At 58.6% G+C, this 22,095-nt stretch overlaps 1 protein-coding gene across 1 annotated transcript; it reads left to right on the forward strand.

The window, feature by feature from the left end:
* Window positions 1–417: 417 nt before the first annotated feature.
* On the forward strand, window positions 418–21,214 carry LOC119107293 (nascent polypeptide-associated complex subunit alpha, muscle-specific form). The gene is made up of 4 exons (XM_037230718.1): window positions 418–584; window positions 15,831–16,472; window positions 17,881–19,839; window positions 20,382–21,214. The coding sequence occupies exons 1-4, from the start codon at window positions 554–556 to the stop codon at window positions 20,423–20,425; spliced, it is 2,676 nt and encodes an 891-aa protein (XP_037086613.1). The 5' UTR covers window positions 418–553; the 3' UTR covers window positions 20,426–21,214.
* Window positions 21,215–22,095: the final 881 nt, after the last annotated feature.

Below are 22,095 nucleotides of genomic sequence, written 5' to 3' on the forward strand. Positions count from 1 at the left end.
GATGACGTCAGGTCGGTGAACTGAACTGGACATAACTGATCCAGAACGTTGGCGCTCACTGAACGACTAAAAACTGGACACAACTGATCTAGAACGTTGACGTTCACTGAACAACTAATGCGCAAGCGCGGGTGCTGAGATCAAAGTTATTTTGCAAAGATATTGGAGATAATGAGATGCATTTAAGTTGCGTATCAAGCTAGGACGGTGCGGATGTGAAGGGCTCCTTGTCCGCGGGCAATTGTCGGTAGCTTCCATGCATCCCCACTGCGCAGGCCTTTTTGGATCGTCTCGCCGGAGTCCTCTCCCGGCAGCTGAAGTAACTAGCGCCGCGGGTGGCGCCGCCTGGTAGCGCGCGGCGTCTCGGCCGGGGGCGGGCGGCGCGGTTCGTGGCGGGAGTCACCCGACGGCTGCCGCCCCGCAAGCCGGATAGAGTACCGGCCGCCCCCCGCCGAGAGACACAGGCGGACGGTGCTGAGTGGTGGCGCTGGTGCCGGCCCACGGCGGCCGGCGCGACGAGACCGACGAGACCGCGACGGCCGGCGCGCGCGCCATGGAGACGGACGTTCGCGAGTTCGTCTGCAGTGAGTACCAGCCGCCGGCCGGGGCCGCCGAGCAAGCCGCAGGCACGTCTGCTGCACGCGCTGCGGTGATACGCGGCTGCTGTTGTCGAGGTATTCCAAGAGGCACTGGGGAAAAAGTCGGCTGCTGTTGGGGCATTCTAGGAGACGCTGTGGTTAAAATCTATGGTTGTTGTCAGACCTTGCAAGTGTGTATGCAACTTGCCATCCATCTAGTTGAGGCTCGATGCCTCTCGTGTTTCTGAACTTAACTTGAGATGATGTATTGTGCTTCAGGTTTAAAGACCCCTCGCCCGGAAATCTAGCATTAGCCCATGGCGTTGCATGCAAGGAACGACAAAACAATAAACCCTGCTCCTTCCCTCTCTAGAGAAGCTCGCCGCCCACGACTGGACAGATGCAGATCGTGTGGGCAGAATTGACGCGCAATACGAGTGTGACCCAGCTGCAGCTACCTCAAATGAGTACCACTTTGCCATGACCGTGCAAATGGTGGTCTAATCATACCACGGGCTTGCACATTCAAATGGCGGCCATTGGGGAGCGCATTAGGAAGGCGAATGGGAGGACACATTCGCAGGGTAAATACCCTGGCAGTGTGAGGGATTCTCCATGCCGGCACTGTTTTGGCCGACAACGCTCGTCGGAAGCAAGTATCAGTTACGTATTTACTTGTTTACTTAATTTTGTGGGCCGTCTGTTCGCAAGGCTCGATTACAAACAACGTTCCAATGCATTGTGTTTTGGCTCCAGCCAGATAGTGACGCATCTGATCAATCGTTTATCCACTGATCCCTTGCGTTGGCATTCGAGGACTTAACCGTGAGCTCGGTTCCGTTTTGCGGTATGTCATCAGCCAGCGTCTGTTTCTTGCCACACGATTTTGCCAGTCCTGTCATTTAGAGCATTTGACCACTCCGTAAGTTCCTCAGGGTTCCTTGTTAGCTCCTAGTAAACGTTTTAAAAAGATAAAACCGTCCTCCGCTTAGAAATGTAATGCTGTCGACTCCATCAGCCACGTAAAGAAACCGCAGCGGCGCCCTCAGGGGGACCACATGACTGTCAACCTCGTCCTCCCGTCGCCACATGACCTCATGTCAGCCCGCCCTCCGGGGGTAGTCACGTGACCTTGTCAGTGGCGTCCTCCCGTCGTCACGCGGCCTCGTGTTCGTCCGTCCTCCGGAGGAACACATGATGATGTCAGCCCGTCCTCCGGAGGATCACGTGGCGGTGTCAGCCCGTCCTCTAAAGCATCACGCGAGCGCGTCCAGCCGCCGACCTCGACGCTGGAGCCCGCGGCGGACACATGAGCTCCCACGGCCAGACCTCGGTGCTGACCGGCGGGCCGGCGTGTTACGACACACGTGCCGTCGGCGAGCCGCATTCCAGGGCGTCACGACCGGCCGGGCCCGTGTCGAAGTCACCCGAACTCGTCGCCCTGTGACCGGCGGAGGCGGCCAGCGCCCCGCCCGGTCAGGAATGCACTCCGAGACAGTTCGCGAGAGGCGCGTGGTACTGTGGCTTTGGTCCGATCACCTTTAGCGCCAGGCTACTCAAGGTGTACGCCTTTGTGGCTGGCTGCAAAGTGTCAGTCGTATCGTATTCACTGAGGTCGCGATTGTTTTGCTTGATTCCCAGCAGGAGGCTTAAGATACGGGTCGAGTGAGTTCATAACACTGAGCTCATACGGCTTTGAACATGTGGCGCGCATAGTTTGAAGATTCATCTCTGGTTTCAATGACGGCGTGAGGCGAGGTGGCCTCCGACACTTTCCTCGGCGACCAGGGCCTCCGACGCTCCCCCCGGCGGCCGGGACCTCCGACACTTCCCTCGGCGGCCGGGGCCTCCGACACTTCCCCCGGCGGCCGGGACCTCCGACACTTCCCCCGGCGGCCGGGGCCTCCGACACTTCCCTCGGCGGCCGGGGCCTCCGACACTTCCTCCGGCGGCCGGGGCCTCCGACACTTCCCCGGGCGGCTGTCCCGGCCGGTCCGATTCTCATTATCATGACAAAATACCACTCAGTGCTGACCTACTGGTCGGCCGGTCTGCAGCCACTTAGTGATCGGCGCGACACCGGCTGCGGCACAGAGGTTTGCACTTCATTGTTATTCCTGTCACGCCCCCCCCCCCCCCGCCCCCTCCCCCACCCCCATCGGCGACTCACGCGAAGCTGGCGAGCGATCTATTTGCGGAGGGGGAGGGGAAGGCTCAGCGCGTGGACCGGCCATTCCTGTTTACATGCTGGCGTCATGTCATTGCCCAAGTGAGCCGTTGGCGACATTCTGGAATGTCAAACAGCCCTCGGAGCGACTGACTGGAAGGCCGCGCGGAGGCCGGCGGCGGCCGGCGGCGGCACCTCTTCCCAGTGGAGAGGACAGCGCTGTGTCACGGCCGTGGGGTGCTGCACGGCGATCTCACGTGTCTGGTGGCAGGACTCCTAATAGGAGCGGTCAAAGGGTCTGAATCTGCTGTGCACGCGATCCTGCACGTGTATGGGCGGTCATGAGCTCCCCGTCCGATGCCTGCGACATCTCTCTCTGACGTTCAGTGGCCGTGACGCGTTGAGTGACGACTCGTGCGTGATTTAGGCGGCAGGCTTCTCGCCTTTCTGAGGGAAATAGGATTTTCCACAATATGCTCTCTACGCTAATTAAATAACGCATTGTTATGGGCGCAAAATGAACACAGCTGTCGACGTGCCCTAAAACCGCAATCAACCAATGGCCGACGGTGCCCGTTTCCTGCACGATGGCCATTCTGACATTTCCCGTCTTTGCGCCACGTCCGTCCGCTCCGTTCCCCATCTCCAAATGTCCGTCAAAGCGCTCCATGTCCCACCTCAGAATAGTGCGCCATCTCCCTCACGCACACGTGTGGTCCGTGTGGCCTGCCTCTTCCTTCACGCCCTCTTTCCAGTCCCCCTCCAGACTGTCAGTCAGTGCGCCCCCTCCCCGTGCCTGCCGTCCCTGCCCGTCCGGCGGCCGGCCGCGGGCTCGAGCAGGATGTCGAACGACGCAGCGGTGGGGATAACGGCGGTCGGGCCAGCCCCGACCCCAGCGGCGCAACATGAGCCCCCCCCCCCTCCCCCCCCCCACCCCTCCATCCCATCTGGCGCCGGAGTGTCCGAGCGTCCGCCCTGACGCCGGAAGCCGAGATCACACTGGGGTCACGCTCCGGCGCCGGTCCGGGCCTGTCTCCCGTCTTTGCTCCCTTGAGCACGGGAACGGTACCTGATCGGGGGACAAGAGACTGAGCCGCGGACGTGACAGGGCCCTGAACGGCCAGCAGTGCAGCGGCCCGGACACCGCCGGGGACGTTGATTTGCGGCCTCGGCGCAGGGTCAGTCCCGGCTCTGAAGTGGTGGGCTTGTTTGGGATTTTCTCGTCGGCGGGCTGATGCCGCCAGATGTGCCGTGATTGACGAGTGGAGCCATCCCCGTGATAACCTGTGGCGTTAGTGCCCCCAGATGTGGCGTTAGTGCCCCCAGATGGGTCAAATGCATCGAGGGGGTCACGGAGAATTGACCAGCAATCACCAAAGCAACCTCTCGAAGTGTACGACGAGCGAGTTAATGGCATGCGTGAGTTTTACTACCATGCATATGATGTTAATCGTAAACGAATGAAGCCCAGCTTTGGAAACACATCCGAATATGACTGTGCTTGAGTGTGGCAGGCAGGAATGCGCTGATGTTCAGCGTTTCAGCCCAAATTCGCTGACAGCATCGCTGCAAAATCTATTGGCTATGGGTCTGGCTGTGCTTGACAATTTTGGTGGACGAAATTTCGAAATTTGCCATGATTTATTCTTTTGGAAAATGTTACCAAAGCACTTCGATATATGCAGATACGTTAGCTGTATATTGGCCACAAACAAGATTATACACTTGCGTAGCACATGCTACACATATTTGTATATCCATATTCCACATATTTCAGTTGAAATTCAAGCTGTTGTATCAGGTGGCGCATTTCTCCAACGTTGCAATGCCAACACTACCGCCATATTTTCATATCGCAAACAAAACTGAAAACACACGCGTTCACAACAGGTCCGGTGCTGGAAACCGGTGCCACGGCGTCACAGCGACGGTGCCGGTGCCGACGGTGCCGACAGCTGCTGACGGAGTCGAAAACGAACATTCGTGTTGGCAATAATGATTGCGCAAAGCATCGCGCGTTATGGCGCACAAACCTCGCACCCTCGGAAGTTTTTTGGGATTGATGAGCTGGCGTAATGTCTCGGCTACCACATATGTTGATGTGGAAGTAATGACAGGGTTTAGGTGAGTATACCGACAACTCATAAGCGTATCTCAACATAATCTGAGCCATAGATGCTCCAGCAATCTATTCGAAAGCGGCCAATGGGGCATGCTCGGGTACCGATTTCAAATACAGCACCCTAGCCATTTTTATAAAGCTGCGCTGTTTGTCGCGAAAAGCTTCACGGTTGTACGATCAGTGGCTGCAAAAATACCCTGGCAAAGGCGTGACTGGCCTGGTAAGACCCGGGTCGCTGAAAACGCAGGATTTCCAGTGGCTGACATCAAGACCTACCTGGCCTGCAGCCTCGCTCCCAATGGCGTGCCTGGCACGACCGTGCTGGTCCGGTGCACTGGACGTGACCTTGGGCCACGGCTCGTGTCACCGGCTCCACAGCCGGCAGTCTACCCGACGGAGCACGCCATGGAAATACGGACGGAACGGAACGGAAGAGAACGGAACGAGACAGAACGGAACCCAGTTCACGATCAGCCGCCGCCGCCAACGCTGCCGACTTCCCCGCCGGCCCTGGCCACTTGCTGGAGGGCGGGCCTCCTGGCCTGTGCGAGAAGGAGAGGAGAGGAGAGGAGAGGAGAGGAGAGGAGAGGAGAGGAGAGGAGAGGAGAGTAGAGGCGTGGCAGAGATGCTATGTGCATCCAGGGCTGGCCGTGCCCAGGCCTTGACGGCTCTCAATGTACACCTGGCGCACACGAAACAGTGCACACCTGGCTGCTGCCCTTCAGTGCACTTCTGTCACGGTGGCGAGCATCGAGGTGGTTCAGACTTGGGGGGGGGGGGGCGAATCCGCCGAATTTGTCCAGAGAGCTGTCTTATCCTGACGCCCCCGACTGAGATTACCTTGAACGCGGCTGCTGAAATCGCAGAGCTGATGGAAAGGAACCCGAACGTTTTTGGTTGCCAGCTGTCAATCCGTGCAGGATTTGGATGCATCCATGTCTGGTCTTCACGGCGACCAATACGCATTGCGATACAAGTCACGCAGTGTTTGCTTGGTTCCTGCAATGGGATTTCCGGCAGCCTGCCGCGGGTCACGCGCACTTAAACAATGGGTTAGCCATACTCAGGCTCGCGTTCTTTGGACGTCACGGACATGGCTCAAACCATAAACGGCAAGTGAAATCATGCCTTTTTGCATTTCTGCAAAACCGCAGCGCCACATGGCGCTCGGCTTGCGCGAGACGTGCGGCAAAAACGGCGCCTTTTGTTACGTATGGCTCAGGCAACACACCAATCATTGGAACGAGTCGAGGCTGCTACGCGCCGTTCACCGTGAAAATTAGCCTGGCCGTGGCTGTGACAACAATGTCCCATTTTCCCAGGCACGTGTGACCCCATTGCGGCGCTAACGCCGAGATTCCGAGAGCGAGCCGGGGCGGTGCAGATTCGGACGCGCTGCGGGCGACCCGAGCCCCCTGGCGCCGGTCCGTCGCCCCGGGGTCGCCGCCGCTCAGGTGGCCGCCCCGGTGGGATGTCGCCCAGCGGCTCGGACGCGCCGGTGCGCAGCTGCACGGCAGGGCGGCCCGTCGGGTCACCGAGCCAAGCACGCCGGGCGCCGCTCGGGGGCCGGCTCAATGTGCAGCAGTGTTTGATGACCAGACCCGGGCCATTCTGACTGCTGTGCTGTGTTGCGTCTACTGCGGACGCGCCGCTGCAGCGCCACCACGGTCGCAGCGGAACGACGGCCGCAAAGGGGAAATGGATGAGCCATGAGGTCCGGTGCGTGTTGGTATGTATCACAGTCTGGGTCTACGACTACGGAAATGTCGCAGAAAAGGTACACATATATAAGAAACGTAAGTTTGGTCTTGGATCTAAAGCAGGCAGCAACCAACCAAATTGAAATAGTTACATGTTTTGATTGGTCGGAGCTCCTCTGACATGCCTGCAATCATTTATGTTAAGAAAGGCAATGCGTCTTATAACTCTTATTCTCACAGGTATGGAGGGTACCTACGTGCCTGCGTCGGCAGGCATCTCTGTATTTCAGACAGAACCTTGCTGGCCACCGGAAGGTGTTTGTGAACTACCCCCACATATGATCCAAGCATCGAAAGAAATCAGCTTCTGTATGCTACAGGCTGCATAATCCGAGTCCAATCAGTGCGGCGGGCGCTCTGGAGTCACAGCCCGAACAGGCCGAGGCCACGAAGGCAGCGAGTCATCCTGTGTCGCTTGAACGTCGCTAATGGTCGCCAAATGACTCACCGGATTTAATTGATGACCCCTTTGGGGCGAGGTGCATGACCACATACCAGGGCAGGGCGCCGGGGGGAGGCGGGGGCGGAAATCCCCATTTCCGTCACAGACATGGCCAGTAGGGCAGCATTGGTTGCCGATAGTGCGGTGGTTAAGCTAGCGCCTGGGTGACCAGAGGTACGAGGTTCGATTCCCCGCGGTGCCCGACCTTCCTGCCAGGGTGAGAGACAGCAAACGCCACGTAGCCTCGGCGGTGGAGTGCGTCGTAAAGCCCCAATGACAACGACCAGTGAGGCAGACTTGTACCGCCAGACTCAAGATTGTGCAGACTATGCCGATGTGCGGCATAGAGTGTCCGCTCGACGACTGGTGTACGACAGAGCACGACGCTTTGTGTGACTGAGAGACTCCTGTTCGTTCTCTCGTTCGTTCTTCATGTTCGTTAAAGTCGCGTCGCCCGGATATGTAGTCAGCTCGCATGCCGGCGGTGTCGGCGATGTCGCTCGCTGGAGTGGAGTTCACTTTTGAAACTCGCACTTGGACACTGTAAAAAAATATTGTCCCTAAATGTCATAGCTGTCATGAAAGCCTGAGGTAAATGCGACTGGCCCTCAGTGTAATGGCCACCATAGTTTTTCCAAGGACGGCGCGTGATTTCGGTGGATGTTGTTACAGATGTACCTGAGAATCGCCGTTCAGTCCATTAATTAGGCTTCTAAGCACCGAAGCCAGTGTATTTCCTACATGTTTGAAGCACTTGCGACATAAATCCTTTAGAGTGCAACACATGATATGCTCATTGATTGATACAACTGTAGCACAATGTCCACCTTCCACGCTCACTGAGTGCTGGCTGGACTGTATGAGGCTGCTGCTCATGTGAACACTCTCCTCGCTGTGAGGACGTCTGCGCCCCTGAGGCGGCTCCTGACGTGTGTCGTTCCGGGTTACCCAGCTCTCCCTGTGCCGCCTGCGCTGACGGCCGCTCTCGTTATCCGCCCCTCCCGACTGCGGCTGGTGGCATGTTCTCGGTCCATCCGCGGCCTGCGCAGAGGCTGACGATATGGTATCCGCGCGGCATGTGGTATCCGTACCGCATCCGTATCACATGTGGTACGGATGCGGCGAATATCCTATGTCGTTCTCGATGCGGATGTCTTCCGAGCTTGGGGCCTGAACCCAGCGGCCTCCAAAACTGGTATGACCGTAAGCTTTGAAGCAGGTTTTTGCTGATGTTGATGCGCGGGGCCTCAGCGATACACATAAACACATCGACAAAGATATGGGGACGTTGCCCAATTAAAGACGACGCGTTAAAGACGCTTAAAGACTAGACCAAATGAGCTGTTTGATCGGATTCGAGCTGAAACTAGATGATCGGAACGAGCTGTTTGGCTGAAACTGTGAGCTTTGTTCTCCCAGTACAGATCATTGCCCACACCCCGGACTTTTGCAATCACTTAAGTAGTGCAGGTAAGACATGTATAATTTTGAAATGCCGCTTTGACTCAGAAGAGTTCACGACCTACAGATATTGTCGTAAGATGATTTAAACTGCATCCATATTTCTGTCTGCCGCCAGTTGATCAATTATGGGCTACGTGAACCATTTCTACGACTGACACATGGTAGTTTTTTAAACGTTTATTGAGTTCGTCATGTTGGCTGCCGTCCAATCCCCATTCTTTCACCACCAAAGTGGCATTGGTCCATTTCGCGCGTGTAATGCTGGCGAATGACCCGGCCAAGAGCGTGCCGTCCACGCTTTCTGGAACTCCGAGGCCGCGACTCCCGCGACGGGGAAGATTGATCCGAACATCAGCCGGTGCCGTCCAGCAGAGCTCCGCGGCTCAGTCCGGGCTCCTCAGCCGAGCCAGCACACCCGCAACTGCAGCCGGGCTGTAACGCGTGCCGTCACCTGGCCTGGAGCTAGAGTACGCGTCAGCAGCGTGCCTCTGCTCAGGTAACAGAGCCGCGAGGGTTTTTCCCAGTCCAGGCTGGTGTCAGGCATCGGGGATGATGACATTGCGGTCTTCTGTCTCCGCCAGTTGCCTGTTTCATACAGGGAAACCGCCACTGACGCCCTCTTAATGGGCGCAACGTAGATGAAGGAGTCATAAACTGCTTTTTTCACGGAGTGACGTATTGACCAGCATCTTGCGAATCAATGTTTTAAACCAAGAAGACGTTTCGTTTTTACATGTGCATATTAGGTACAGCAATGGAAAAGCTGTAGACTCTATTCGTTTCATAATACCACTGGTATGTCACAGCTGAACATGACAGCATTTACATAAATATACACAGCTGGCAGCAAACAACAACCGACCCATGATGCCAGAAAGGGTATCAGAGAAAGCAGGCTCCTAGAAAATGAAAAATGTACGGTGTGCTGTCAGAAGCAGATCGGACCGCGATGACAGACATTCTCCGCGCCCGGCGGCCGCCTTTCTATTTTTGTTTTGTTTGGTGTTTGTTTTTTTTTTTGTTAGCCGATCTTGTCTGGCGTATTGCCGGTGAGTTACCATGTGTAGCTAGCTGCAGCATGGTCACCTTTCGTGCGGTTACCCAGTGCCTGTCGTCGGAGTGACCAAGCGCTGGCCGGACGCACAAGCGGGCTCTGACTCACCCGTCACGAGCCACGTGCCGCCATTGTGAGCTTGACGATGCGGAGGTCCGGGCCCGGCCCGGCGGCTCCCTCGGCAGCATGGGCGAGCACCGCGGGGCCTGCAAACGGTGTCTCCCTGCGACACGCCCCCCCCCCCCTTTGGCCGGGGACAGGAGGGCGGGAGGGGGCCGACACGCGTGGCTCTCGCGGGTGGTGCGGAGGGGAGGGGCAGCGCGCCGGAGCACGCAGCCTCTGGCAGAGCACGTGAGCGCAGCGCGCCGGCCGCGGCGGCGGCGAGTGGGAGTGCCGATCGGCCGTCGATGGTTGCCCCGATATGCAGTCCGAGCGAGGACGGACGGCCTTCGGTCGAGCGGTGGCCGGGAGCGGCGCCGCACACGCAGCCAGCGGGGCAGGAGATGCGACGGACGTCGGTCTGCGGACCGGACCGCCCGCGCCGGCGGCTCGGCGGATGCCGGTCTGCGGACCGGACCGCCCGCGCCGGCGGCTCGGCGGACGCCGGCGCCAGACTGCCTACACGATGTCAAGTGAAAATCGTCGATCTCAGTGCATTGCCGGCAGAAGATATGGATGGACTCTGGAACTGTAAATATTCGTTGTCATTCTTCTCTTATCTGCCGATGACAGAATCCATCCAGGTCTGTGGTTCACTATGGACGAAACCGTCTGTGGTTCACTATGGGCGAAGCCGTCTGTGGTTCAGTATGGATGAAACTGTCGTCGACTTTAGAATGAACCAAGCTGCGTTGAGCCCAGGTGGCGCAGGTTCATTTTAAGAACTTTTTGGGTCCGAGACGAGGTTCAGTCAACCACAATCCTGAAAGTGTCAGCTATGAGCTGGCTCAAATGTAAACCGTGAGTAGAAACCATTCGTTTCATGACAGCCGTTATACGTGTAAGAAACAAAGCTTAACATGCCACTTCTTGCTAAAGCGTATAACATTGGTGTATCAGAGGCACAGCCAAGTGGGCGGGCAGTCTTCATCCATACCCTTCTATGCTTAGATTTCTTTGTTTTTCACCATAGATGTCTCCCCGCAAAATATGACAATCGTCGTGATGTGTTCTCACAGGACGCATCACAGGGCGTCCCCCCCCCCCCCCCCTAGTTAAACCCTGGCTGTAGCCCTCTGCCTTATGCGATCTTTTAGTCATAGAACAGTGCAGATTTTGAACTTGTAACGATGTTGTATTCAAACTTTTATATTTTCATCGGCATGGTCTAAGGCTTGTTTCGGAAATGCACGGTCCGAACCGATTCCGGAATTGGCCCATATCTACTAGAGCGGAATCAGCGTCGGCCCGGAAAGATATTGCGGTATCCGTAGGCCGGTGTGCCGTGTTTCCAGTGCACCGGGCCTGTGCAGCCGGATGGATTATCCGCCCGACATGTGTGGGGGCGGGGGGGGGGGGGGGACGAACGCACGCCGTTCGTAAGCGGCCCAGACGGCGCACTGGGTGTGGCAGCCCTAGCCGTGGAGCGGACGCCAGCTCCGACGTCTGTGCCCCGCACGACCGGGGGAGGGGCGGTCCCGCGCCGTGGCGCGAGAGCCGCATCTGACGCCGACCACACTGGGCGAGTCAGGGCGTCAGGATCCGTTCTCGGCATGCCAAGGCGTGCTGGCCGCGTTATCGTCACCGGAGCTGGCGCGCCGCTCAGCCCATCCGCCGCGGCGGCGCTGTTCAGCGCAGGAAGCGGGCCCGCCGACGGAAGCCAGCCTCCTGATAGCGAAGGCTCGGGCGGTCACCGTCCGTCGGCGGGGGTCCGGCCCGCTCGCCCGTCCCGCCCCCGACAGCCCCGACAGGGCGTCAGGAAAGCCACGATCTGTGGTCCAGACGTGAGCTGCCTCGCTCAGACCCGTGATGCTGATATGTCGCTGGAGAGAGTGGGCCTCCTGCAGACTCGAGCTGAGCCAAAACCTGTCGGCGTGCTGCTGTCTGTCTCCAGCCATGCGCTGAGACTGAGCCTCGAGGAGAGCGGCTGGACTGACAGGACCGGCTGGTTTGCAGGCTCGAAAAACACGGGCACATGCATATCGTATGCCAAGCGTGAGATGTCCGAAGTAAACCGTGCACTCTGCAGCTGCGAGTGGCAGGATGTCTGCGCAGTGCGGGTGTATGATACGAATGCGGATGATTTTCCGCGTGACACACCAACGCAGCACGAATCTGTTAGTTCCATGAATGTCACTGGTTCGGTTGTCACTACGTCACTAGTTCACTAGTGCTTCTTATATCACTAGTTCGGTTGATAAGCATGGTTTAAGTAGCGCCGATAAGGCGCGTCGCGGCGCGTGTAGAATCTTGCATACAAGTACCTTAATTCTGAAGTGCGCGGCTATGTTATTAGCACGTCCGTAAAATGCTTGAACGAATGTCTCGGACGTCGTGAACATCCCTAGTGTTCTGACTGCTGTCCGGGATATTCATTCGCCTGCTGCTGGCAGTACATTTATGTAACCGACCGTTTATTATGAAGGTAGATTATACTCAGCCAAAATCTGTGCATCTCAATCGATGAAAAGTGGGGTACTGGTGCAAGCCCGTCCATATGCCAAGTTCTTGTAGTTTCCTCTAGTGGCGATCGTTTGTACCGAACGTTTCCACGCCTGCTGGCGCCAGGCTTATGCGACGAAGACATCTACAGTCCTTGCAATGGGAAATATTGGCCATGCCTTTGAAAGTGCAATTTCTTTCCAACGCTATATGTGAAGTCTTCAACTGCAGTTATCACGGACGTGACACACCCATTTCGGCCTGTGGCCATTTTAAAATCGCCACATCGCGCTCTGGAAATGTTCCAAATGCCTCAAAGCGGTATAGATGCGATGTATATTTATTTTGGCGGCGTGGCCGGTTCGCGACGTGGCAAGTTGCATTTTGCCACGTCGCGATGTAGTCGTTTGTAAACAATCGCCTACCAGACGCAGGTGACGCGTATGCAAATGACGGCAGTGTTTGGTTTTCTTGTGAGCTATGCCGTAAATTGCTTTGGAAGGTTGAAGAGTTTATGTCACTTAAAACGTGTTTGGGACTTGGGAGACAGTCCATGAGCCATGCTATAAAGCGGATTGGATGGATGTGGGGCTTGCGTGGCTTTAATGGCGCCAATAAGGCGTGACAGACAGAGAATCTCACGGGCATTCTGAAGCGCCCGGCCATGTTACCGGGACGTCCGTAAGATGCTGAAATGAATACTTTGCATGTTGTATGTTGGTAACGTCGACTGGTTTAATAGAGGATGGAAGTACAAGGCGTGAGTCATACCCTGAAATGATACGGAATGTTTTTGGAGTATTTTTCGGAAAGCATCGATATTAAGGATTTCGTCTTACCTTAGACACAGCGAAGCCACTTGATTTGGTAGAGCCAAACTGCCATTGTATTGAATGTGTGTATGCGTCGCACTAGTCTGGCGCGCATGGGCAAATGCAACCAGAAAGCACCGGCAAATGTCGACCATTAACAGATCTGGATAGACAGGTAAAATGAGTAGATTTAATATTGAAAATATCGATTCTTTACGCCACATCACAGGGATGTAGTTTCATGTTCAGTTGGGGGTTCCAGCCCTTGAAACTTTTAGAAGAAATTTGGCCAAAAAGCCGGGAGAAAACTATGCTGTCACCTATTTTGATGGTGGTTACCATATTTCTCTGCTCTCAGCCTTCTCCCCCTCATCTTAAATTGCGAAGCTACTCTCCTGCCGCGCAATACATTTGGCGAGAGTACAACGTGTTAAATGGGGTTTTCAGTAAGCAGTTGCATTATTTCCCATTGCCAAATCATGCATACACCCCTGCTGAGACGAATATATGCGTGAAAACACACATTACTAACGAATGCTGTTGGCATTCAGTGGCGTCGATTTGCGTTGACCATTAAGAGGCAGACCCAAGGACCAGAAAACCTAACCTCACCCTAAATGTACATTGCCTAACAGATCTAACCATAACTGGTAATCGTTGGTTAAAAGGGCCCTTTCTCTTAGCGGAAAAATTGTCACGACCATGACATAATGCTCAAAGAGGGCTCTTGCTGCATCCACACACCATAATATTTTATGACGCATATAACATAGCTTTTTCTTGAGTTTTTGCAGCATTCTGACAAAAATGTTGGTAGCTTAAACCAATATTAGCGCCACGAATCAACATTGAAAACCAGGACCTCAGAAAAAGCATAGATAAACATCCCTGATAATAACTATATGATGTGTGCATCACACGTACATGAGCTTGAACTTACGGTTTTTGTTGCAATATCAAGATAACGGCTGCATTTATACACCATGCTAACGTCCATACGATCGCCCACACGCCGTCCACTTGCGCGTGACAGCTTCCAGGCAGGGGATTCTCCAAACACTGGACCGTTAAAGGTGGTGTCGGCTGTCCGTGTCAGGGACCGGTTCGTAGACGCTGTGCGCGATAAGAGGCCGACTAACGAGCCACAAGAAGTGACTGGCATCAGCCAGACAGTGGAGCAGTAGCCACCAGCTTGGCGACTTCTGTGCCGTCCCGGGTCAGACGAGGCCGGTCCTGCCACCCCGGGACCGGGCAGCACGTGGCGCACCTGACCCGGCCGGCGCTCCGCAGGGTGTGTGTCCCCCAGACGTCCCGGGTCAGAAGAGGCCGGTCCTGCCACCCCAAGACCGGGCAGCACGTGGCGCACCTGACCCGGCCGGCGCTCCGCGGGGTGTGTGTCTCCCAGACGGTCCTGGGCCGACCCTGGTCAGCGGATGGGCCGGCTGGTTGACCAGACTCACCTTCGCGTTGACGATTGTGGCTGGTTCCATTTCAAGATGATGCCAAAGTCACGACCAGATAATGCTCGATGGCTTGTGGAATGAATGGCTGTGTAGGGTTTCCCGGTACGTGAAATGTGCGGCTCAAGTAAAAACATTGGCCATGACATTGGTCATGAGTGTTGGCTGGAGCCCGAGATCCAGCTACGTCTCAAAGGTTCCTACGTTTGATTCGGAGCTCTGCATCCAAATAAAATTTTTGCCGACTGCTGGTGCATATGCAGACAGCCACGTTCGTTTTTACCGTCAATAAACTGCACAGCGCTGGGCAGTTAAACAGTTGTTGATCCAAACTATCTTTGATGTGTTTTATTGTGCCATTGAATGCCCCGCAGGCATCGAATTAGTAGTATTTTGCGACGGGGGTAGTTTCGCGCCGTACGTCAGGTTGAGCAGTGTAAAATGGCTTCACTCTCACCCACCCCAAAAAATACGCCCAAAACTGATTTCTGTACGGCTTTGGCCGGATTTCCTTTACCAACTGAATCGAAAGCTTCACCTCTGTTTTCTGGTACGGATGTCACTATTTTGTCTAATCGTGGGCAGCAGTGTAGCAGTAGCAGTGCTTATGAAATTCACGATGTGTGGTATTATTTTAGATTACCGACAGAATGAAGCTCCTATTTCCTACAAATCGTGAAGGATTTGTCTACGTTCCTGCAGTGCATGAGTCGTCACTCACCAAACGAATTTGCTGCCGGTGACCTCCAGCCCTGATTAAACAGCAGCCCTAGTGTGATCGGCCTCGAGAGGTGTCATCCCTGATGGAACTCAGACCGGACCGCAGCTTCGTCACGCTGGAGACGAGCCCGCAGCGTGCTGCCCCCACCGGACCGACTGACGGGGTCGGCGTGGGCGCCGCGCCGCGCCAGCGGTGCGCCGACACCCTGCAGAGCGGCTGTCTCCGCTGCGGCGCGCGCCAGCCACAGCCTTGGGTCAGCCCCACCACTTGAGCTTGTTACGCTCACATCTGGCAGCGGCCGAACCGCCCGGCCCGGCGACGCGGTGGCGCGGCGGAAAAACGCCGCCGGCGGGGTGACGGCGTTGCCGCCCCCTGGCACCGTTGGGTTGGGGCCAGGGGTGGGAAAAGGCCCCGCCGAGCGTTCGGCCGCGAGCACATTTGTCCTTGGCGTGGAAGCCAACAGACGACTGGATGCTCTCTCAAGTCGGTGCTGCTGGGAGCAGACACGTGTCTGTAAAGAGGGCTTCGCACTGCCATTACCAAGTCAATATCGGTCACTGGGCGTCCATGTCTTTTTTTCCTACCTAAGGTGAACGTTGACCCAGAGCGTCGCCCAATCGCTCACGCTTTTTCCCTCTGTGGCCGCCAGGTGTCAGCCAGTTTCTGACGCTGTTGCTGACGAGCCCGGGAGATGGCGGCAGCGTCGGCGGCCTGGACACCAGCCGACGGCTGCAGCTGGAGCGTCTGCGCCGGCAGCTGTGGCAGCTGCTGCAGCGGTACCCGAGTCTGCGGCCGCCGCCCGAGCAGACCGAGAACCTGTACGACGATACGGGCGACGACTCGCAGTCCGAGCGGGCGTACACGTACGACGACACGGGCGACATCTCACCGCTCGGCCAGGACGCGTACGTAGACGCGGACGGCGCCGCATCGCCGACACAAGAGGACCTCTACGAAGACACGGATGAGCTGTACCACGATGCGGGAGACATCAGCCAGCCACCATCGGTTGGGGGGCAGCACGGGATCACTCTCGGTTTGAAAGGTGCCATCATCGAGGACAGTGCGTACGCGGACACCGCTGAGGTGGACGCGCCGACGCAGGAAGAGCTGTATGCTGACGTGGCCGCCCCTGTCGGCGAGACGGACGACTCAGGGGATGCGTTCTCTCCGCCTGGGAATGACAAAGTCACGCCCGGCGGAGAAGCGCGCCGGAGAGCGGAGTCCTACCTCCCCAGGTTCAGGAAGCCGTGGGGGCGGATGGGAGATTACCTGGTCTCAGCAGGACAGGGTGAGTGACGTCTGACAGGGTGAGTGACGTCTGACAGGGTGAGTGACGTCTGACAGGGTGAGTGACGTCTGCGTTAGCGCTGTGGGAATCTCATTCAAGTCGCATTCATTGCAGTGGGGTTGCCACCAGCAGTTTTCCCTTTTACTCTCCGGATGATTTCACTCGACTAAATCTGTACACTAGTCTCTGTTTGTAACCAAGTCGTAAGCCACTGCTGGGAATATTGTTTGAACAGTTGTTTTGTCGTGCAGTTTCGTATCCCTGAATTTCCTTCATGATCGCAGCTAAAACAGACCTTGACAAAGTGGTATTTTATACTCAGTTCATGAGTATATCAAATGGTTCATGACGTCACTGTGTCTCATCAACGTTGCCCATCTAAAAAATGAGGGAAACATGTAGATAAAAGTTGGAAAATGTTTTTAAGACCATAGAGCGGCGAAACGCCAACATCGGGGGAGCGGCGAGGGGGGGGGGGCAGGGGCAATCGTTCTGTCAAAAGAGGTCCTCCCATTCTCTCCAGCGAGCGCCACGAAGCGACATTCTTAGCCAGTGGTACGTGTCTTCGCTCGCTAGTTTTCCTTCTCCCCACCGAGTTTTGAAGCGTGATTCAGCCGCATCACAGACGTATCGTTTTTTATCACGAGTCGAGCCTTCCTTTCTGGCCGCACGAACTGTCGCGTAGTTTTTTTGCGCTCTCACGCTCCCACCGGAGCTGATTTATTCGCTGGTAAACGGCGTCCGTACAGCTGCGCAATGATTGAGGTTCATGGACCGTGGCGGACGTCCGAAAACGGGCGGCGCCCTCGGGCAGAGTACGACTATGACTGCGCGATCGCAGACTCACCCCACCCAACTGCTGATAGGAGGTCAACACATGACTCACAGAGCAGCAGGGAGTTATCGGGATTATCGGCCGATCAAAGTACACTTTGGAGTGCAGACTCATAGCCGTGTAACTGCTTCAAACGCCATGATTCATATGACAACAAACCCATGACCATTGGAAACCGGACCGTACGAGTCACCCTGCAGTTAGGAGTACAGTCTCAGCATCCCGCGCCAGAAGTTCACACCGCACGAATCAGAGTACATCTGTCGGACAGACGCATCGCGTGCGTACGGTTCAGACTACGCTGGAACAGTTCCCAAGTCGAGCTCGTGCGCATACATTCACAGCCGGGTAACAACCAGACGAAGTGTACTTCGACCAGAGATCATACCGTCAGCCCAACACGCCTGCGCGCGACAGCCGAGGTGGAGTCCCCTTCCGCTAACACCCTGTCTATCGCCTACGAATACACATTTGGTTGATAATCGGGTTTTCCGGGCGCGTCAACAACGGCGGTCATTTTGCATCCAGCGTACGAATGCACGTGACACGCACGTCGCTGTGCCTGTGTTGCAGCACGGTGGCAGCCGGGAGCGGCGCCGGCCACCGCCGCTGACCCGGAGGTGGCGTCCATCTCCTCCGAGGACTCGGTAGGCGCGGAGCCGATCTCGGCGGTGCAGGCGCATGCGGCGGCGCGCCGCTGGGGCCCGCTGGAAATGCGTCAGAACTCCAAGCTGTGGCCGTACCGGCGCTTCTGGGCCGGCCTGATCGGGCCGCGGCTCTACTTGTTCGTCCGCGACTCGGACTCCATGCAAAAGCTGTCGGTGAACCTGGCCGACTACGAGGTGCGCGATCCGCCGCCGGCCGCCGACGTCAAGGAGAAGCACCGGCCCGTCTGCTTCGAGTTGGTGCGACCCGGCGGCCGCACCCACCAGATGCTGGCGCTCACACCCAAGGACGCCCGCCAGTGGAAGGGGGCGCTGGAGAAAGCGGCGTCGGAGGTCGCGCCAGGCGGCACTGGCGGGCCTCGAGAAGCCGGCCACGCGCTGCCCGGACTGCAGCCCGCTGCTGCCGCCGCCAGCGCTGCCGCCGCTGCTGCCGCCAGCGCTGCCGCCGCCACTGCCGCGGCCACCTCCACCTCCGCCACCGCTAGCAGCGTGCCAGCGGCCACCGCGTCCACGTCAGTCGAGGAGGACGCACTGAATAACGAGGCCGACGATATCTACGCTGACGTGGACCTGGCGGAAGGGCTGCCGAGCCCGGAACCGCGCCTCGTCGAGGAGGATATTTACGAATCGATTGACGCGCTGCAGGTGCCTACCACGCCGCCGCAGTCCACCCAGCCACCTGCCTTACCGCTGCGGACACTTGCGTTGGCCCGTCCTCAGGTACCCGTCCAGTCTCAGCCTTTACCGCCGCCGCCGCCGCCGCCGCCGCCGCCGCCGCCTCCTCTCCCCGAGCGGGCGCCCATCCAGCCACCGACCGGGAAACCACCACCGCCGCCTGAACTGGCGTCCAATCAGCCACCGTCGACACAACCGCCGCCGCCGCCTCGACGGGCAGGCGGTCGCCCGCTGCCGACGCCTCCGGAGCCAGCGCCGGCACCGCCGCCGCAGCCGACAGCCGGGCTGCGCTCCCTGCCCACGCCGCCGGAGGTCCGGCCGTCGCCGCCGCCGGCTCCGCCTCAGCGGGCCCCGGCGCCGCCGGTAGCCGTCGACGACATCTACGACGAGCTTGAGGCGCTGGCGCCACCGTCCGACCCGTTCTACAACGTGCTGGAGTCGGGTGTGGAGTACGATCAGCCGCGGCGCCTCAGCCCCGTGCCAATGAAGCGGCAGGGCTGCGACGAGCCGGCCGACGAGGGCTACGGCAACTCGTCGGGCGGCTCGGAACCGGACTGCCGCGACGGCCGGGCAGACGGCCACTACGCGGTGCCGCCGCGTCAACAGAGGCCGGTGCCGGCGGCCGCTTCCGAGCCGGATGCCTCGCCCGCCACGGCCCGGCCGCCCAGCGGCGGCGGGGCGGAGCCGGCCCAGAGCCCCCGCACGGAGGTGCCGCCAGCCCGGCCCGCCGGCGGCTCGACGGCGGACGCGGTGGGGCCGAGCCCGGCCGGCGGCAACGTGCGGGACGTGATCCGCCGGCTGAACCGGCAGTCGGCGGGCGACGCCGAGCCGGCCGACATCATCCCGTACCAGATCAGCGTCAGCTCGGAGATGGCGCGGAAGCAGGCGACTATCGCCGGCGCCGTGCGGCTGCTGGCGCCCGGGCCGCCCACCCGCCCAGGGAAGCCCACCGTGCTGCCGCCCAAGCCGCGCCAGGCGGCGCCGCGCGGCCGGGCGCGGGAAGAGGCGACCAGCCGTGGCGCGAGCACACCGCCCGACCGCGGCCGCGCGGCGGAAGAGCGCCAGGCACTGCTGGGTCCGGGCCGGCTGAGTAGCGGCATCGCGCCCAACAAGTCGGGCGTCTACAATGCCATGCGTCACAGTCAGAAGCGCGCCTCTACCGAGGCGCTCATACAGAGCGGGGAGCAGGAAGGTGAGCCGCCGATGCCTGCTGGCGAGGCGTGCTGCCGCTCAGAGGCTCCCTCTCGTGAGCCGCCGATGCCTGCTGGCGAGGCTTGCTGTCGCTAATAGGCCCCCCGCTCGTGGGCCGGACCACCACAGACATAACGGCTCATGACAGGCCATGAACTGTGTCATTAGCAGGGAGAGGGACCACGCCGAGCAGGAATCCTTTCCTGTCGGGAGGCCGCGGTTCGCATCGATCTGCCCGCCCGTCTCCCAGGAACTGGCCACCGGCACTCAGACGCGTGACTGGGCTGTGCCGGGCGGCGAGGGTCAGGCTGACTGGCCTGCGGACGCAGAGGGCCAGGTGCCGTTTTAAAAAGATACCGCCGAGTTCCTCGCCATTCCTTCGATTCTATGGTGGGTTGTAATAAGGAGCGTCGCACTTCGTTCTCAGGGGCTAGGCGGCATCAGTCTATGCTCCTCCTCCTCATTCCATTTTGCTGTTCGTGTGGCGTCGCCCAAACAAGGGCGCCGATGAGCTCAAATGACGCCCCCCCCCCCCTCTTTCAGACGATCTTTACGCCGAGGTCGACGAACTCTTCGACGACACTTGACCTGGACCTGAGGCTGAGCTGAGACCTGAGGAGACCTAGAGGACCTGAGCGCCGGCCCGGCCTGCCGACCATGAACTCTGAGCTTTATCGCGCGCCGCGGCGACCGACACGCCTCCGGCGCCACCGCCTGTTCGCCTCGTGATGCCGCATCCAAAGACGGAACCTGCCCGCCCGCCCGCGAACACAGCTGGCACGCGTCTCCTTCATATATTCATATATTATATTCTCGGAAATAAACACGCTACTGAGTTAAATCGTCACCTACTTTTTACAATGGCAAAGGACCGAAGGCGTGGCGCGACGCGCACAATCGCGGCCGCCGTGCGAGCGGAGAGCAGCCCGGCCGGCCGCCGGTCCGCCCGGCGGCGCCTTTGTACGGCGCCGCGCGTGCGCCTCACAGAACTGACCTGAGATTTGACAGACCGTTAGCTGCTGGCCGAGCGTCAGCCGGCACGCGCCGCCGCCAAGGCCCAGAACAGCGCGCGCACGCGCGCATATATTGTCAGCTCTACATAAAGCCGTTTGTAAACGATGAATGTAAAAAAGTTTAGGCAACATGATTGTGAATACACTTGTGGCACGATGCGGCTAGTACAGAGGCTCGTCACCTGACCGCGCGCATGATCATTTCCGTAAGGCAACAGACACAGCTCCGCTACCGAATCTCATTATTGCGTTCGTCTACGTGAGCATTGCATTTTGATTTAGACCTCGACGCCGAACTCCCGATCGACCACGTAGGTGAAGCGCTGCTGCGGCCGGCCGGCCGGGCTGGCTTCGCACGCGGCCGCTGCCGGCTGGGGCGCGCGGCCGCCGGCGCCGGCGCCGGCGCCGGCGGCGGCGGCGGCGGCCGGCGGCGTCTCGTCGCGCCGCCACGCCTCCTCCAGCTGCTGCATGACGCGCTCGGACGAGAGCAGCCCGAGCGCCGGCGCCGGCGCCGCTGCGCCGCGCGTCAGCGTCGAGCGGCCCGACTCGGCGCTGCCCTCGTCGTCGTCGTCGTCGGCCGTGTCGCAGTCGTACGGGCACGCCTGCTCGCGCTTCAGCGTGCTCCGGTTGCTGGGAGGCTCGGCGTCGGCCTCGGCGTCGCCGCCCGACGCCGGCATGGCGCGCTCGTCGGCCGGCGCCACCGGACACGAGGGCGACGTCTGGATGAAGAAGAACATGCGCTCCCTGCCGGCGGACGGCCGCAACGTCAGCCGAGGCGGCCGCACCCGCCCAGCGGAGCACACACCATGGGCAGCACGTCATCAACAACGCGCCAGAGCAATCAAAACAGTGAACTGGCGCCCAAAGCACTCACGACTGTTTCAGAACCTAGCGGGGACGGGCAGACCGGTAACTGCCCGGGTTTTCAGTTAGCGATTGAACCCGACAGCCCAGCGTAAGACACGGTCGGCCAGAAACGGACGACGCCCGAGCCACTGCTGCCAGGAGACTCCAGCCGCGCTGGCGTGCCCCGTTGTGTTCTCAAAACGGTGCAGTTGATTCTCACCGAGGAATCGTGACAGAGCCTAGACGAGCTCGTACTTTGCAAGCAAAACACACTTTGCTTCTCAATACACCTGACTGATCACGGCAGTCCTCAACCTTGACCATACCATGATCAGAAAACACGACTGGAAACCAACGTCACCTGGCGGATCACGCTTGCGGTGCCTTCCGTTCAACAC

Source organism: Pollicipes pollicipes, unplaced genomic scaffold (genome assembly GCF_011947565.3).
Source record: "Pollicipes pollicipes isolate AB1234 unplaced genomic scaffold, Ppol_2.1 Scaffold_6686;HRSCAF=7923_pilon_pilon_pilon, whole genome shotgun sequence".
Lineage (NCBI taxonomy): Eukaryota > Metazoa > Arthropoda > Thecostraca > Pollicipedomorpha > Pollicipedidae > Pollicipes > Pollicipes pollicipes.

Coding starts and splice junctions, on each gene's coding strand:
- LOC119107293 (XM_037230718.1), top strand. CDS start 554: ATGGAGACGGACGTTCGCGAGTTCGTCTGCA. Junction 585..15,830: donor CGTTCGCGAGTTCGTCTGCA/GTGAGTACCAGC, acceptor TGTGGCCGCCAG/GTGTCAGCCAGTTTCTGACG. Junction 19,840..20,381: donor ACAGAGCGGGGAGCAGGAAG/GTGAGCCGCCGA, acceptor CCCCTCTTTCAG/ACGATCTTTACGCCGAGGTC.